This window comes from Haliaeetus leucocephalus, unplaced genomic scaffold (genome assembly GCF_000737465.1).
Source record: "Haliaeetus leucocephalus isolate CR32 unplaced genomic scaffold, Haliaeetus_leucocephalus-4.0 Scaffold1000, whole genome shotgun sequence".
NCBI lineage: Eukaryota > Metazoa > Chordata > Aves > Accipitriformes > Accipitridae > Haliaeetus > Haliaeetus leucocephalus.
In genome coordinates this window covers 2,908,362-2,920,904 of record NW_010973436.1, presented here as the reverse complement: position 1 = coordinate 2,920,904, position 12,543 = coordinate 2,908,362, and the positions used below count along the sequence as shown (strand labels likewise).

The window sequence follows — 12,543 nt, the reverse complement described above, 5'->3', positions numbered from 1 at the left end:
TTTTTTTGTTTGTTTGTTTTTTCAAAGAAAGGAAAATTCAGTCTTAGGAGGAGCACAAGAACACAAATGTGGTGGCCGTTATATAAGGGAGGAGCGCATGTGGCTGACAGCAGAAGAAAGCCAGCATGGGGGTATCCGAGTTCAAGGGTCTCCCTGATGCCTCAGCTGACACAAGGCAAAGGTTGCAGCACCAGCTATAACATACGGACTCAGATCGCAATTTCTGCCACCCTTCCATTCATAGCTGATAAAAGGAGCTAATAAAGATAAGGAATCACCTTGTCACTTGGACAAACAGCAGTCTCCAGTGTTTTTGATACTTTCAGAAGGGAAGCAGCAGTATTTCAAGAGGTGTGATGGTCGGGTACATGTTCATGCCTTCAGACCTTGTCGCTCAAGCCACCTGCTTGGAAAGGAGGGAGCGAAGAAAGAATCCACTTGTCTACACTACACTACAGTGATGCAAATCATTCCCTAGACTGAATGCTAAGAGGAGATAACCAATCCAAGGCAAAATGATGTTACAGGACAAGAGCCAAACACTACAGCTGCACTGAGCACCGCTTTCCACGGGTTCACTCTGGTTCTTAAGTCACCCAGCTCTAGAAAGCTGCTGAGACAGACCCAGGTGCTCACCAAAATGCAAGTGCAAATGGTAAGCAGTCCAAAGCCTGCAGTGCCTCTTCTATGCAGATAATTTCTTACATCATACTTGTTTCTCCCAGCAAACAGATTTTTGAAGGGAGACTTCAGGTAACAGTAAGCTTTAACAGCTGAACCTCTGAAATACGAACAAAATTTATCACCCAATCCTTCCTCTGATGGATACAAGGAACTCCTACTGTCCTCCAGAAGATCTATCTGTATGCACTAAGATAAGACAGTCCTTGGTAGCTGCAACGAAAATGAATCCCGCATTCAAAACCAACCAAGAAAATACAACTAGTCAAGAGCAATCAGTGTAAAGCCACGCACCATGCAACAAGCCTGTGCTCTGCTCCAACAAGAACAAGAGCCTTCACTGGAAAGATCTGGAAGAAGGTTGTGGGAGCTTTGAGTATTACTGTATCTTTGGCAGATGGCTGTTCCAGCCTTGTTCACGTTTCTGAGTAAAATGGTGTCCCCTCACCTCGCCACCTGGCTCCCCTTCAGCAGGATCTGTGGTGACACAGCACTTAGAAATCCACCGCAGCACTCGAGGCCGTTCTCCCTCCTCTCACACTGGACTTCCCAATCCATAATTGGGGGAAAATACATTGGAGGAACAGCAGAGCAACCCGAATCTTTAGACAAGCGATTCCCCCCTCTAATACCAAGCCCTGGAGAGCCCATTTAGAAGTAGGAGCCTCGATGAAGCTACAAGCCAGGACTATAAAGGCGAATGAATACAAGGTGACAGAGTGGAATCCAGCTGATGATGCTAACTCTTGCTCTGCATTCAAAAATGCAATTAGCCTCTAAGCTAATACTTTATCATAGGAGAAATGAATGCAAACTTATACTCTATGAGAGAGAGGAGATTCAAAATTAAAAGCACATGACTTTTGTAAAGCTTTGCAACTACTACCAAGTGAATTATAGCTACAGAAAAAAAAGTTTCCTCTTGGCACAAGACTGATACGCTTGCTTGGTTGCTCTAGGCACAGCTACTGTACATCAAGAGTTAACAAAAAGGTATTTTAAAATGCTAATCACATAGGACAGCTCTGGAACTTTAATAAATCTATTTCTTATTAATATGGGTGTGTATTTGTGTGTACTTCATGTACAAAGGGAAGGGAAATGAGCCCTCCATGATATCCTAGAAGTCCCAGAGTCCTTCTCTCCAACTTTGATACTGAGACCTGGTCTTCAGCATGGTTTCCAACGACATGCAGGACAACTGACAGCAACACCCAAACCAAAAGGGGAAAAAAAAAAAAAGAAAAGAAGATTAAAAAGTTGGTAACTAGAACAGCAGATGATATTAAAAATGCAGAGCTGGGTACAGACCCAACCTGTCATTAAAAAATGTCCAACAAAAAGAAGTCACTGCACAAACCCCAGAAGATGCTAAGCAAATTCCCATTCGGTAGCAAGCAAAACACGACAGTTCCGTAAAAATGCACGCTGTCCCTTATTTAAAAAAAAAATATGAACAAGAAACAAACAGAAATTAAACATTTGCTCAAACTACAACCGCTCTGTAGGCAAAATATTTTTTTTAAAGATGGCTTTTTCATTTTCAGTTTTTAAACTTCTTTTTAAGCTACCTAATTATGTGCCAGAATAATTTCTAAAAAAAAAAAACAACCCATGGTGTTGGTATATTTTCTTTCTCATAGCATTTAACAACACTCCTGAAATCCAGCATTCACACATGCATACTTAGATTTTGTATTTTCCTCCAGAAACAGCTAGTCTTAAGTTACTGGGCTTTTGTTTTTTCTTCTTTATCCAGAACACGGAGGCAGAGAAGTGGGGGTCCATGTTGTGTCTGTCTGCCACATGAATCCCCCTCCCTCCCCCCAAAAGTCAGTTCTTTGTTAAATTCTCCTCTTGTCGATACCCGTTTTGTGTTTTTGTGTTTTAAGACTGTCCGAAGGGATAAGGACCGTGGAAACCCTGAAAGAAAGTTGGAGACATAATCAATTTCAATAGGCAAGAAAAAAAATCGATCAGTGTACACCTACAAATACTGACCATGCCATCCCAGTACTTCTAAACCAAATGCAACCGTTTACCCACCAATGTGACCAGTGTTGTCCAGCCTCATGAAACACTCCTAAAACGCAGGTTTCAGTGCTTGTAGCTGGTTTCCCCAGAGATGTCAGATGCTGTCCACTTACCTCTTTCAGGTGTTATTTAGGCCAGGTAATAGCCAGATGTTACTGGGCCACAAAGTAACTTGTATTTTCTACACCAGAACAAAAATCCCCTACAGATGCTATAATACCTGCAAGGCCAAGCAACTGCAGTTTCACAAGTCTATTCTAAAGATTACAGCAAACAGTTAAGTAAGACGCTGTAATCAGTAGAAGAGTCTATTTAAGAAAAAAAAAAAAAATTTCAAGATTTTCCATGTTCCCACAACTACCACTTTTGCTCTAAGATAACAATGTACATTTTGCTCTAGTGAAAATCAATGCCAACATTTAACAACAACAACAACAAAAAAATCAAAATGCTTACTACAGAATCCATTTTCCCTCTCTTACATCCTGAAGTGAGTCACCTAAATGACAGATCTAGTAACAGGTCTCAAATTAACAGGAACTCCTTTCTGTAATTTCTATTGTTCAAATCAACTATCCAGGGTTTCATCAGAAAGCAAAAGGAAGTGACCAACAGGCAGGCAAGAGATCTCCCAAGTCACAGGGATATAAAGTTTGTCATAACGATGAAGGTACAAACCACACACAAAATCCTTCTGTAAGATCCAGACACATACTCAGGTTAGAAGTGAGATGAGGAAGAAAAGCTCATTATATTTAATTCTCAAAGTTGGAAGACCATTATGCAAATGCTTTTTTTAACAGAGTCCAGCTTGTTTCCAGTATGCTGATGAGTAAGACAGCTGAGGGCCCAATTTGCACAAAGCCATTCTCGGTCTTTAAGTGAAGCTCTGACTTCAGTTTTCACCATTTTGCCTTTAACAGGGCAAATCTCAAAGGAAACACTGTTTCCTGCATTTTCTCCTACAACTCTATAACAACCTCACTGCATGAGCCACAGAGCCATGAAACAATGAGTCTTTAACATGACTCATATAAAGAAAGAAACAATTTCATTAGCTTAAGCCCAGTTACAAAAACCCAAGTTCAAGAGCTCTGTTTTACACCTATGTTAAAAAGGAAGTGCTCCAAGAAGCCTGTAATCTCACCACAGCTGGTGAGAAAAAGTTAATTCTTTAGGTTATATCGGGTGGCAAAATACAAGACAATGGTAAAATGAAGCATCTATCAGCAGCTCTCAAAATTCAACCAAGAGAGGAAGATTAGCAGACAATTAAAGAGGACATCTCATGAACTGCATGGGAAGCACGGAAGACTGGAAACTTGCTGTTTGCAGACAGAAATACATGCAAGTGATGGAAAAACAAACACACTTCTACCCTAGGAATATGCTGCACTCCCAGTTTGTAAAGCAAGCTTTTCAAAAGATAACACCCAGCAGATTCCAGCACAATAGTTCACCTCAGAAAGGAAAAGCTCCCAGCAAAATCAAGAGACTGACATATTCAACATTTCCAAAAAATACAGTCACTGAAACAGGGGGAAGGGGAAGAGCAGAAGAGAAACATTAAAATAATGTGAATAGGGGCACAAAAAACCCCCAAAGGACACAGAAGGAAAACAATGTTATAAGCAACATCCTAAGCAGTCTCACCTCAAGGGGGTTAAGCTCTTGTACTTCTTGCTCTACAAACAAAAACCAGGATTTGTTGCTGATTACCTGTACAGACACATTTGCCAGAATTTGCTTCATCTTTTAGTTACCTGCACATAAGGCTTTGTTTGCAGATACTGACTGGCAAGCACTCACAAGCCTCATGAGAGTGGTTTAAACATCAACTGCTCCCAGCTGCCTGCTCCCTCTGCCGCGGGGCTACCGACTGCACATACCATAAAGAGTTGTACCGTTTATGTATTTTACAGTTTACGTCACAGGCAAAATCTCACTGATTTAATTTGTGCATGCCATAAGCCAAGACATCTGCATCACCCCATGACATAAAAGAATTAACACAGTTAAGCAGTACACAGTCCAGAGTCTTCAGCTTAAGTCAGACATGAGAACAGTCCATTAGTCTTTTTTGTATGCAGAGAGAGACCCCATGAAAAGGCTATTAACCTTGTTTTCAGGGAAACCCTCTGGATCTTCAGATACTGTTTTCTGTAGCATCCAATTTAAAGCTACACAGTTGTGCTAATCATGTCTTAATTAAAAGCAGAATTTTGTTCACCTTCAGAGTGTCAGATTACTAAGTATATACAGCTTTGTACTGCTTGCTACACTGCACTTAACAGGCTGACATCACTAGATGAGCTTCTCTCATGAGCAATTCCATGAACAGTCCCAGAATCTGTGACCAAGGTTAGCTTCTCCTGATGCAATGAATTTCACCAAGAAGAAAAAGCCAAAAATCTTTGCTTTTGGGATTGCCACTCTTCACTGCAGTTCACTTACCCGTGAGATTCATTAGTGTACATGAGAACTTACAAAATTAAACACACCTGTTTCTTTTCTTTAAGATCAAGTGTAGACTTGGTTTGACATCAGACCCTGAGCAAGAAACTCTTACTCCCCTTTGTGAAATGAGAACACCTTCTTTCTTCTTCCTCAGTAACTAACATGCAAGCTCTCTGCGGAGCAATTGTTTCTTATTAATTTATTCAACATGCACAGTGTAATAGTGTCTTGATACCTGAAAACTTCAGTTACTGCTGCAATCCAAATACCAAACTCCATTATGTGACATTTTCAGGAATAATTATCCCTTGTATGTAATATTTTACATCATAAACATGCAAAAATAATTCTGCATACAATGGCAGTTTTCCCGAGTTATTTCAACTGAAGAATTATTCATGCTATTTTTGGTGAATTCCCTTCTATTCTCAAAATGAGATGACTGTGTTCATGAAAAGCTCAGCTGCAGCTTTGCAGATTTACTTTCAGTTCTTCCAGTATCTTCCACAGAAGTAATTGCTAACTTGTTAGTGAAAGCATACTGGCAATTTATACAGATAAGTATGTGAGAACAGCGGACCGTGTTTTTTCAAGAAAAGACTCTACACGAAACTTACTGGTAGAAATTATCATTTGACCGCTGTATCTAGAAGGGAATTGAGACATTTTGGCAAGTTAAAGGCCTTTGTAAATACTGAGCTCTTTAAATGAAGGCACCTGTGCTAGAAATAAAATAAAGATTAAGTTAATCTTTCATAAACCATCACAACACAGGCTTTCAAATAGCTATCTTTATTTCACCTTTGTGACTGAGTCAAGATCAATAAAAGGTACACTTCAAGAGAGACAGGAGTTTCTGATGCACGGCTGCAAAGCAATACAGGAGTCTCCCAGTGTACACTGACAGTAGCATCAGACAACGCTACAAGTCCCCGTTTCCTCGTCACCTCCTGGGCCGTTCCTAGTCAGTGCTTCTCCAAACTACGCAGAGTTCTCTTGACTAACTTACGTAAACTGAACACAAACAGAAGAACAAAGTATTGAGCACTTTTTTTTTTTTATTTTTTTATTTTTTTTTTATTCCATGCATGCTGTGCAAACATGGCGTGGCAGTTAAGACCACCAGGAAGTTAAGAATCTTCTCACAGTGCAGCCACTGGTAGGGCTGGTTTAGATGCACATAGCTGATGAAGTACATGAGGGCTCAAGTACATGATTAAGTTACCATGCAACAACTTAGCTCTTGTAACTTAATCAATGGCGTGCTTTTAGTCTGCAGAGATAAAACAACAGGGAAACTGTTGGCCTGCAATGGAGCAAAGTTAAGCTAAAATCAGATTATCTCACATTTCCCACAGTCCAAAAGCACATGGACTGTTGGTTTTCATGGATGAGCTAACATGCAGCATCCAAACACATTAGTCTTTCACCAGATAAGCAAACCAGCTCATGCAACATCAGTTTAGCCTGCAGATGCTATGCAGCAGAGTGGCTGTCAAAGAGTAGCTATGGTAGTTTTGAGTTCAATGTTCTCCCACTTTGTTCTAAATGAATTTAACTATGTGGTAACTAGCCCAATTTGAAGCCCAGATACCAAGATGGAAGGAGCTTCTCTTCTACATGGAAGCAAACATTTCTGGAGCACCTTCCTTACCCACAAATATAGTTTGGTACCCAAATAGTTTCCAGTGGAAAAATTTCTGTCTAGAGTTTAGAGGTACTCAAAAAATATGCAAATTGGAGTGCCCTGGTTTGGAAGAAGCACGCATCTAGAAGCAGCAGCAACTTTTAAACTCAGAGAGGGGAAGCCAGTTAAAGGCTCTAAGGATAGAGAGAGGTTTGGTTTCCCCGTACATATAGAAAGCTGTCAAGTAGCATGGATCAGAGTTCAGCTCCACACAGAATGAAGTAAGATGGTGAGCAAAAATACAGCAGGAAAAAAGGTGTTAAGATTTTAATTTTGTGAACGCCAAATATGCTCATATTTCAATGGGCTTTTAAGAGTAGCACAAGTAACAAACAGAACAGGTTAATACCAGACAAGCTGTAGAACGCCCTTTGCTATGGCGGTGACTATGCAAATTGTTCTGTACGGGCAAATATTTGCAGAATCAGAACTTCTACATGCAGTTTTCTGTATTACACAGAAAGCAGCAATTCCTCAATTCATATGGGCAACAGATTTGGATATACATATGTATATTTTATATATATAGGTGACAAGTACAATCTGAATGTCAGTATATGGCTATCCACTTCAGATCTTTTTAGACATTTAAACCTGTATGTTTCTTTCCTTAGTTAAGAAATTTAACTCTAATTCCCCAGGCACTGTACGACTGCATCTTGCGCTTTTAATGTAAAAGACTGTCACAAGAAAGCAGCAGTGACCTCGACAGTGTTGCTATGAGACAGGAGCGAGTAAATAGAAGGAAGCTATATTAGCCTCATCTCTCTCGAGAATACAGAGAGAAAGCGATTGCCAAAGAGGAGAATAAAATACCCATGCATGGGTATATCTGGACTCTAATACAGCTCATCCCTATCCTGAGATAAGCATCCTATCCTGCACTTAAGCACATCTTTAATTCTAAGAACATGCAAAAACTCCACTGGGAATAGATATAACAACAACATGCTTAAAGCAATGCCCTGAACACAGACCCTGATCTACAACCTTCCAGCAATTTATTTGATTAGGTGAGCAGGGTGGACCCAGGGAAGGCGTACACTATAGCAGCAATAAAGATCGCACTCAGTTTGTTTCAACCATACCACAGGTTTGATCTTATCTGCTTAACAGGGAATTCAGTGTCTTGTTTTGGTTTTTTGCTAGGAAAGTTTGCTTCACTGAGCAGAGCATCCAAACCATGTACTCTATGCTGCTGTATAAAAGCATTTTGAATGTTTCCACGTGTGAAACTGATAGACTTGTCTAATCCAGCAGCAGATGGCACATCAGTGTCACTGAGATCCTGACTCCAATGGGGAATTTTAGAGGACAAGTCACACCTGCTCAGTTGCACCAGAGGGAGAACTAATACAGACAAGGTCTGGCAACTTCTAGTATGTTTTACAGCTGCAGATGCCAGAAACTGCTAGCTTTATCTCAAAGATTTCATAGTCTCATCCAAGTGCATGACTGGGGTTCTCCACAATCTCTTGGCAGAGAGGAAGCCTCCACAGTAATCTGAGAAATATTTAAGGGCTTATATTACTTCTAAATACAGGACATAGGCCCTTCTGAACACCTTAACTAGACCTTACCCATCCCCTTTGCTGTGTCGCACCAAATGGTGTGTCAAACATGACTAGGGATTTACTCCATTCTCTGGGTACATGAAAGCAGACAAAATTATTAGAGGTCCTGCCCAAGATAAATAAAATCCAGGAATCCTAATGTGCAACTGCATAACCAACCCACAGTACTCTTTTGTCTGCTCCTAGAACTTGAAATAAAGCCTTTCACATCAATATTGAATCACAAGACAACAGCTTGACATGTAGTAGTTTTCTTTCCCCCTCTCAAGCAGCAGAGTACAGGTCAAGTCCCCAGGGAAGTGGGGAAGATGGGCCAGATATAGCTTTTCCTAACAGGTACTGGAACACCATCTGCTGATCAGGTGGTTTAATACTTCTGACATCACCTCCAGTAAGACCTTTTCCACTTAATCTGAGCCCCAGCTGGGGATACTGCTTACACATCTTCTTTTCCAGAAGGATTTCCAGATTGCAGGAAGAAAGCATGCAATAGCGCTAGACCTACACCAGGGAAGGTGAGCATGTTCACCTGGCGATTTTAAATGAGACCAAGTATCTAGGATGTCAAACCTACTCAGACTTGTTCACTACAGAAACAGTATTGTACCAATGTGAATATTCAGTCTGTGGCAGAATGCCTGCTGCCCTAGATGGGAAGGGCAAGGCTGGAACAGGACTCTGATCTTCAGACCTACCTTAATAACAGCTTCCAAAGGAAAACCTAACTTGTTTTTTTGTTAATGTCACAAATAGAAACACCGTAGTAGAGACAAAAAACCTCAAAAACCCAATGAACTTTTGCATACCCCACCCCATCTCCAAAAAGGACCATAATGTTATCCCTTCTGAAGCAAGCAAGAAACAAGATTTCTGCTTTTATCTCACATAATCTACCTCAAATCCACCAAGAATCTTCTGTAAATACAAAAAGAAACAAAAAACCCAAAACAAAACAAAAAAAAATGGGGGGGCAGGGAAGGCCACCTACCCTACATCTGAGGTTAGATTATAATGGCTTATATCTCATAAGAGTACTGATCGTGAACTTTGGGTTACTAGCTAAACCAGCTTACTTTAAATTTAGTGAAATCCTCTCTGGTAGTGCTTCACTCTCCTTTTTGGCTTTTCTTTTCCACAGCATAGCTGACCTTTGCTGTGTCCTCTGCACCTCCAATAGGTATCAGTTTCTTACACCTATGTTCTTAGAAAAGACAAAGCATCTACTCCTCAGCCAAGAGAGTCTGTTAGTGTGCTTTACCTCCCGGTGCCCACACCACTCTCCTCTCACTGGGAAGGGTAAGGATATATACCACTGGGAGAGACCTAGCGAAAACTGAAGGCCACATTACTGCCAAAACCCCACATCCAGAAATTCAACACAGGAACTTTCTCAGAAGTGCATATATTAGCAGTTCCACATCTATCCACCTGCAAGTGCAAATCAACTACAAAGCAATTGCCAAGCTCTGCACTCAGAAAACAGGCAAGGGAAAAAAAAAGCCACCTCCAGCCTAAAGCTGACCACCAAAAGTGGAACTGAATTTTCCCACCTAAATTAAACCTAGTATTTTAGCTATGAAAGGCTTAGGTAAGTCCACTATCTCACCAAAGCTGTACTTGATAAATGATTTTTTATTTTTCATCAATTGATACACAGAGCTGTTACCAATCTTTGCTGGGATACATACAACAGACAGCTGCAGAGCGGCACTCCCCACCTGAAGCACCTGAGATAAAGTTTATGCAGAGAAGCTATATCAGTATATAGACAGCCTCTGCAGTCAGACAATGGCCTGTCTTGTCTCTTCAGGGAATACCACTATCCACCAAACAACCACTAAAAGGCAGTGACTTTCAGTCACTGCTAATTCAGGTTGTATTTGAACTGATAGGTGAAAGGCTTTATTTTTCAATCATTTCCTAAGCCATCCATTTCACTTTTAGTGAGTGAGAATCTTGAAGCAGGAGCCAATACAGCTTATAGCAATTTATGTTTGGGGTGCCAAACACAAAAAAGGTTGCTGGTAGTCTGTCAAACAGTTAATCCCGTGCATGCCATCAGTAAAAAAAATGCATAGTCCTGGTGCAAAGTAGGTCACTAAAATATGATCCACTGGTAGAGGACAGGCAGTTCATCCAGTTAGGAACTAAAGTGCTGTAGGTGAACTAACATTAGGGCTTTATTAAGTCATTCAGCAACCAAGTGTTATTGTCCTACACAGCCTGCTTAAAGTACAGTAAAGCATTTTTAAAAGATTTTAAAAATCAAACTAGTTTGACATACGACAGTACACACCTACACATACTGGCTGCATTAACAGGTGGATTCTGAATTGTAAATAATCCTGCAATTCATTTTTCACACACAAGCAAATAAAAACAGTCAAAATATCACTCAGACTCATATAGCATCCACCAAGCAAGCTTTTGAGAGAGAATTTAAAGTAAAGATAATTTAAAAGTCACCTACAATTATAAACAAGACAAGGACACAGACAGGAATAGTCATTTGATTGACTGTTCCTGACAGGTAGCTTCTGGGATCAAAATGTTGAGCTCTGTAGTCTCCCCACACCAGCTAAAAAGAAGTTATCTGGTTAATCTTAGGCTTTGGGGGTGTGGTTATTTTGTACATAATTTTGAAAAGAGAAAACTCAGGAGCACATCTAGAGAGATATTTTGACTTATTTGCACACGCAACTGGAGCAGGCTCCAGCCACTAATAGTTACAGCACCCAGACAAGATTATATAAATTTTAAGAAGGACTTGAAGCAAAAACAAAAAGGTGGATCTGGTAGAGTCTATCAGAGGCAAAAATATTTTAATATAACATGAGGAGTTGGCAGAGTCAGACAGTCAAATTCAAAACCTTCCTTAGCAGGTCTGGCAGAAGCAGAAGGGAAGGGCTTTGCAGTTTGTAACGAAGAACTATTACATACATCACAGTCTCATCACCTACCCATTCTCCTGTTCTCCCAGGGCACCTACCTTACTGTATGTCACTACCGACAAGTTGTTCGAGTGACTGCTGGGGGAGAGATTTACAGAGTTTTGTGACAGTCCATTCTGATCTTGTTCGATTTGGTCAGGAGCAGGCCCCCATGTGTTTTTGCTGATTGTGCCTAGCTCGGAACCCCCAGGGTCTTTTAGGTTGTTTTCATCTGGTTGCCTGTTCTTCTGTGGAGAGGCGAATGGGTTAAAGTTTCCTTCTACCTTGCGATGTGGTTGCGTGTTGAACTCCGTTTCAAAGGATGACAGCTGCTGTGTTACACCTAGAAGTCCTCCAACTTCCACGCTGAGGATCACCCAGATGACATCTGTTGAAAAAGAAAGACACTCGGGTTGTCACTAGATGAAGTTTATGAAGAAGGGGGCAGAAGGAAAAAAACAGAACATGAATTCTATCCTTTACAACAGCAAGAAAAAAGACTTATTGTTTAAAATACATTTTTATGAAGCATCAGTAGTACTGGTTAAACCCTAATTTAGCGTCCAATCTTTCAAGAAAACCAGGCAAGTTTTACTCCTACTGAACTTACATGAACCAGCTAAGAACACACAAAAAACAAACTGACATGACAACTTGAAGCTCCATGCTTCAGATAACCAATAGGATGCACTGAATAAAATAAAACCTTAAATGACTTTATCTGAAATGAAAGCCAGAAGATATCACTGCCAATCTTCTACTCTGACAGTAAAGAAAAGGCAATGTTTTTTGTTTAGCTTTGAAAGGCTTGATTATTAAAATAAAACAACAAAAGGGTGACTTAGAAGGTAATTATGTTTATGACAATTCACTGCAAAATATCTCCATTCCAGTTCCAAAACACTCAGAGTAGGTGGATAAAATACGCAGGCCTGGTAGACTATTACACGAATTCGCAAACTACTGGTTAGAATAAGAAACATATTTACAGTTCTTTCTTAATGCGTGTCTGTCTCTTGTACATAGATAACATTGTTATTTTACTTACCATTTCATTTACACGTCATGCAAACATTCTGGTCTATTTACATAAATACATTTCTTGGTACATAGCCAAATTCAGTTTTATTGTCTTTTTTTTTCTTCTCTCCCCCCCCCCCCCCACACTGGCCCCCTTTTT

General features: G+C 40.3%; 1 protein-coding gene across 1 annotated transcript in view; it reads right to left on the bottom strand.

Moving 5' to 3' along the window:
* LOC104842369 (chromosome unknown open reading frame, human C6orf106) overlaps positions 1-12,543 on the bottom strand; it is a 32,711-nt gene continuing 20,168 nt past the window's right edge. Inside the window, exons 4-5 of the mRNA XM_010584669.1 lie at positions 11,423-11,751; positions 1-2,604 (exon numbers count right to left, since the gene is read on the bottom strand). Coding sequence (XP_010582971.1) covers positions 2,569-2,604; positions 11,423-11,751 — 365 coding nt within the window. The 3' untranslated portion in view covers positions 1-2,568. The remainder of the gene's footprint in view (positions 2,605-11,422; positions 11,752-12,543) is intronic.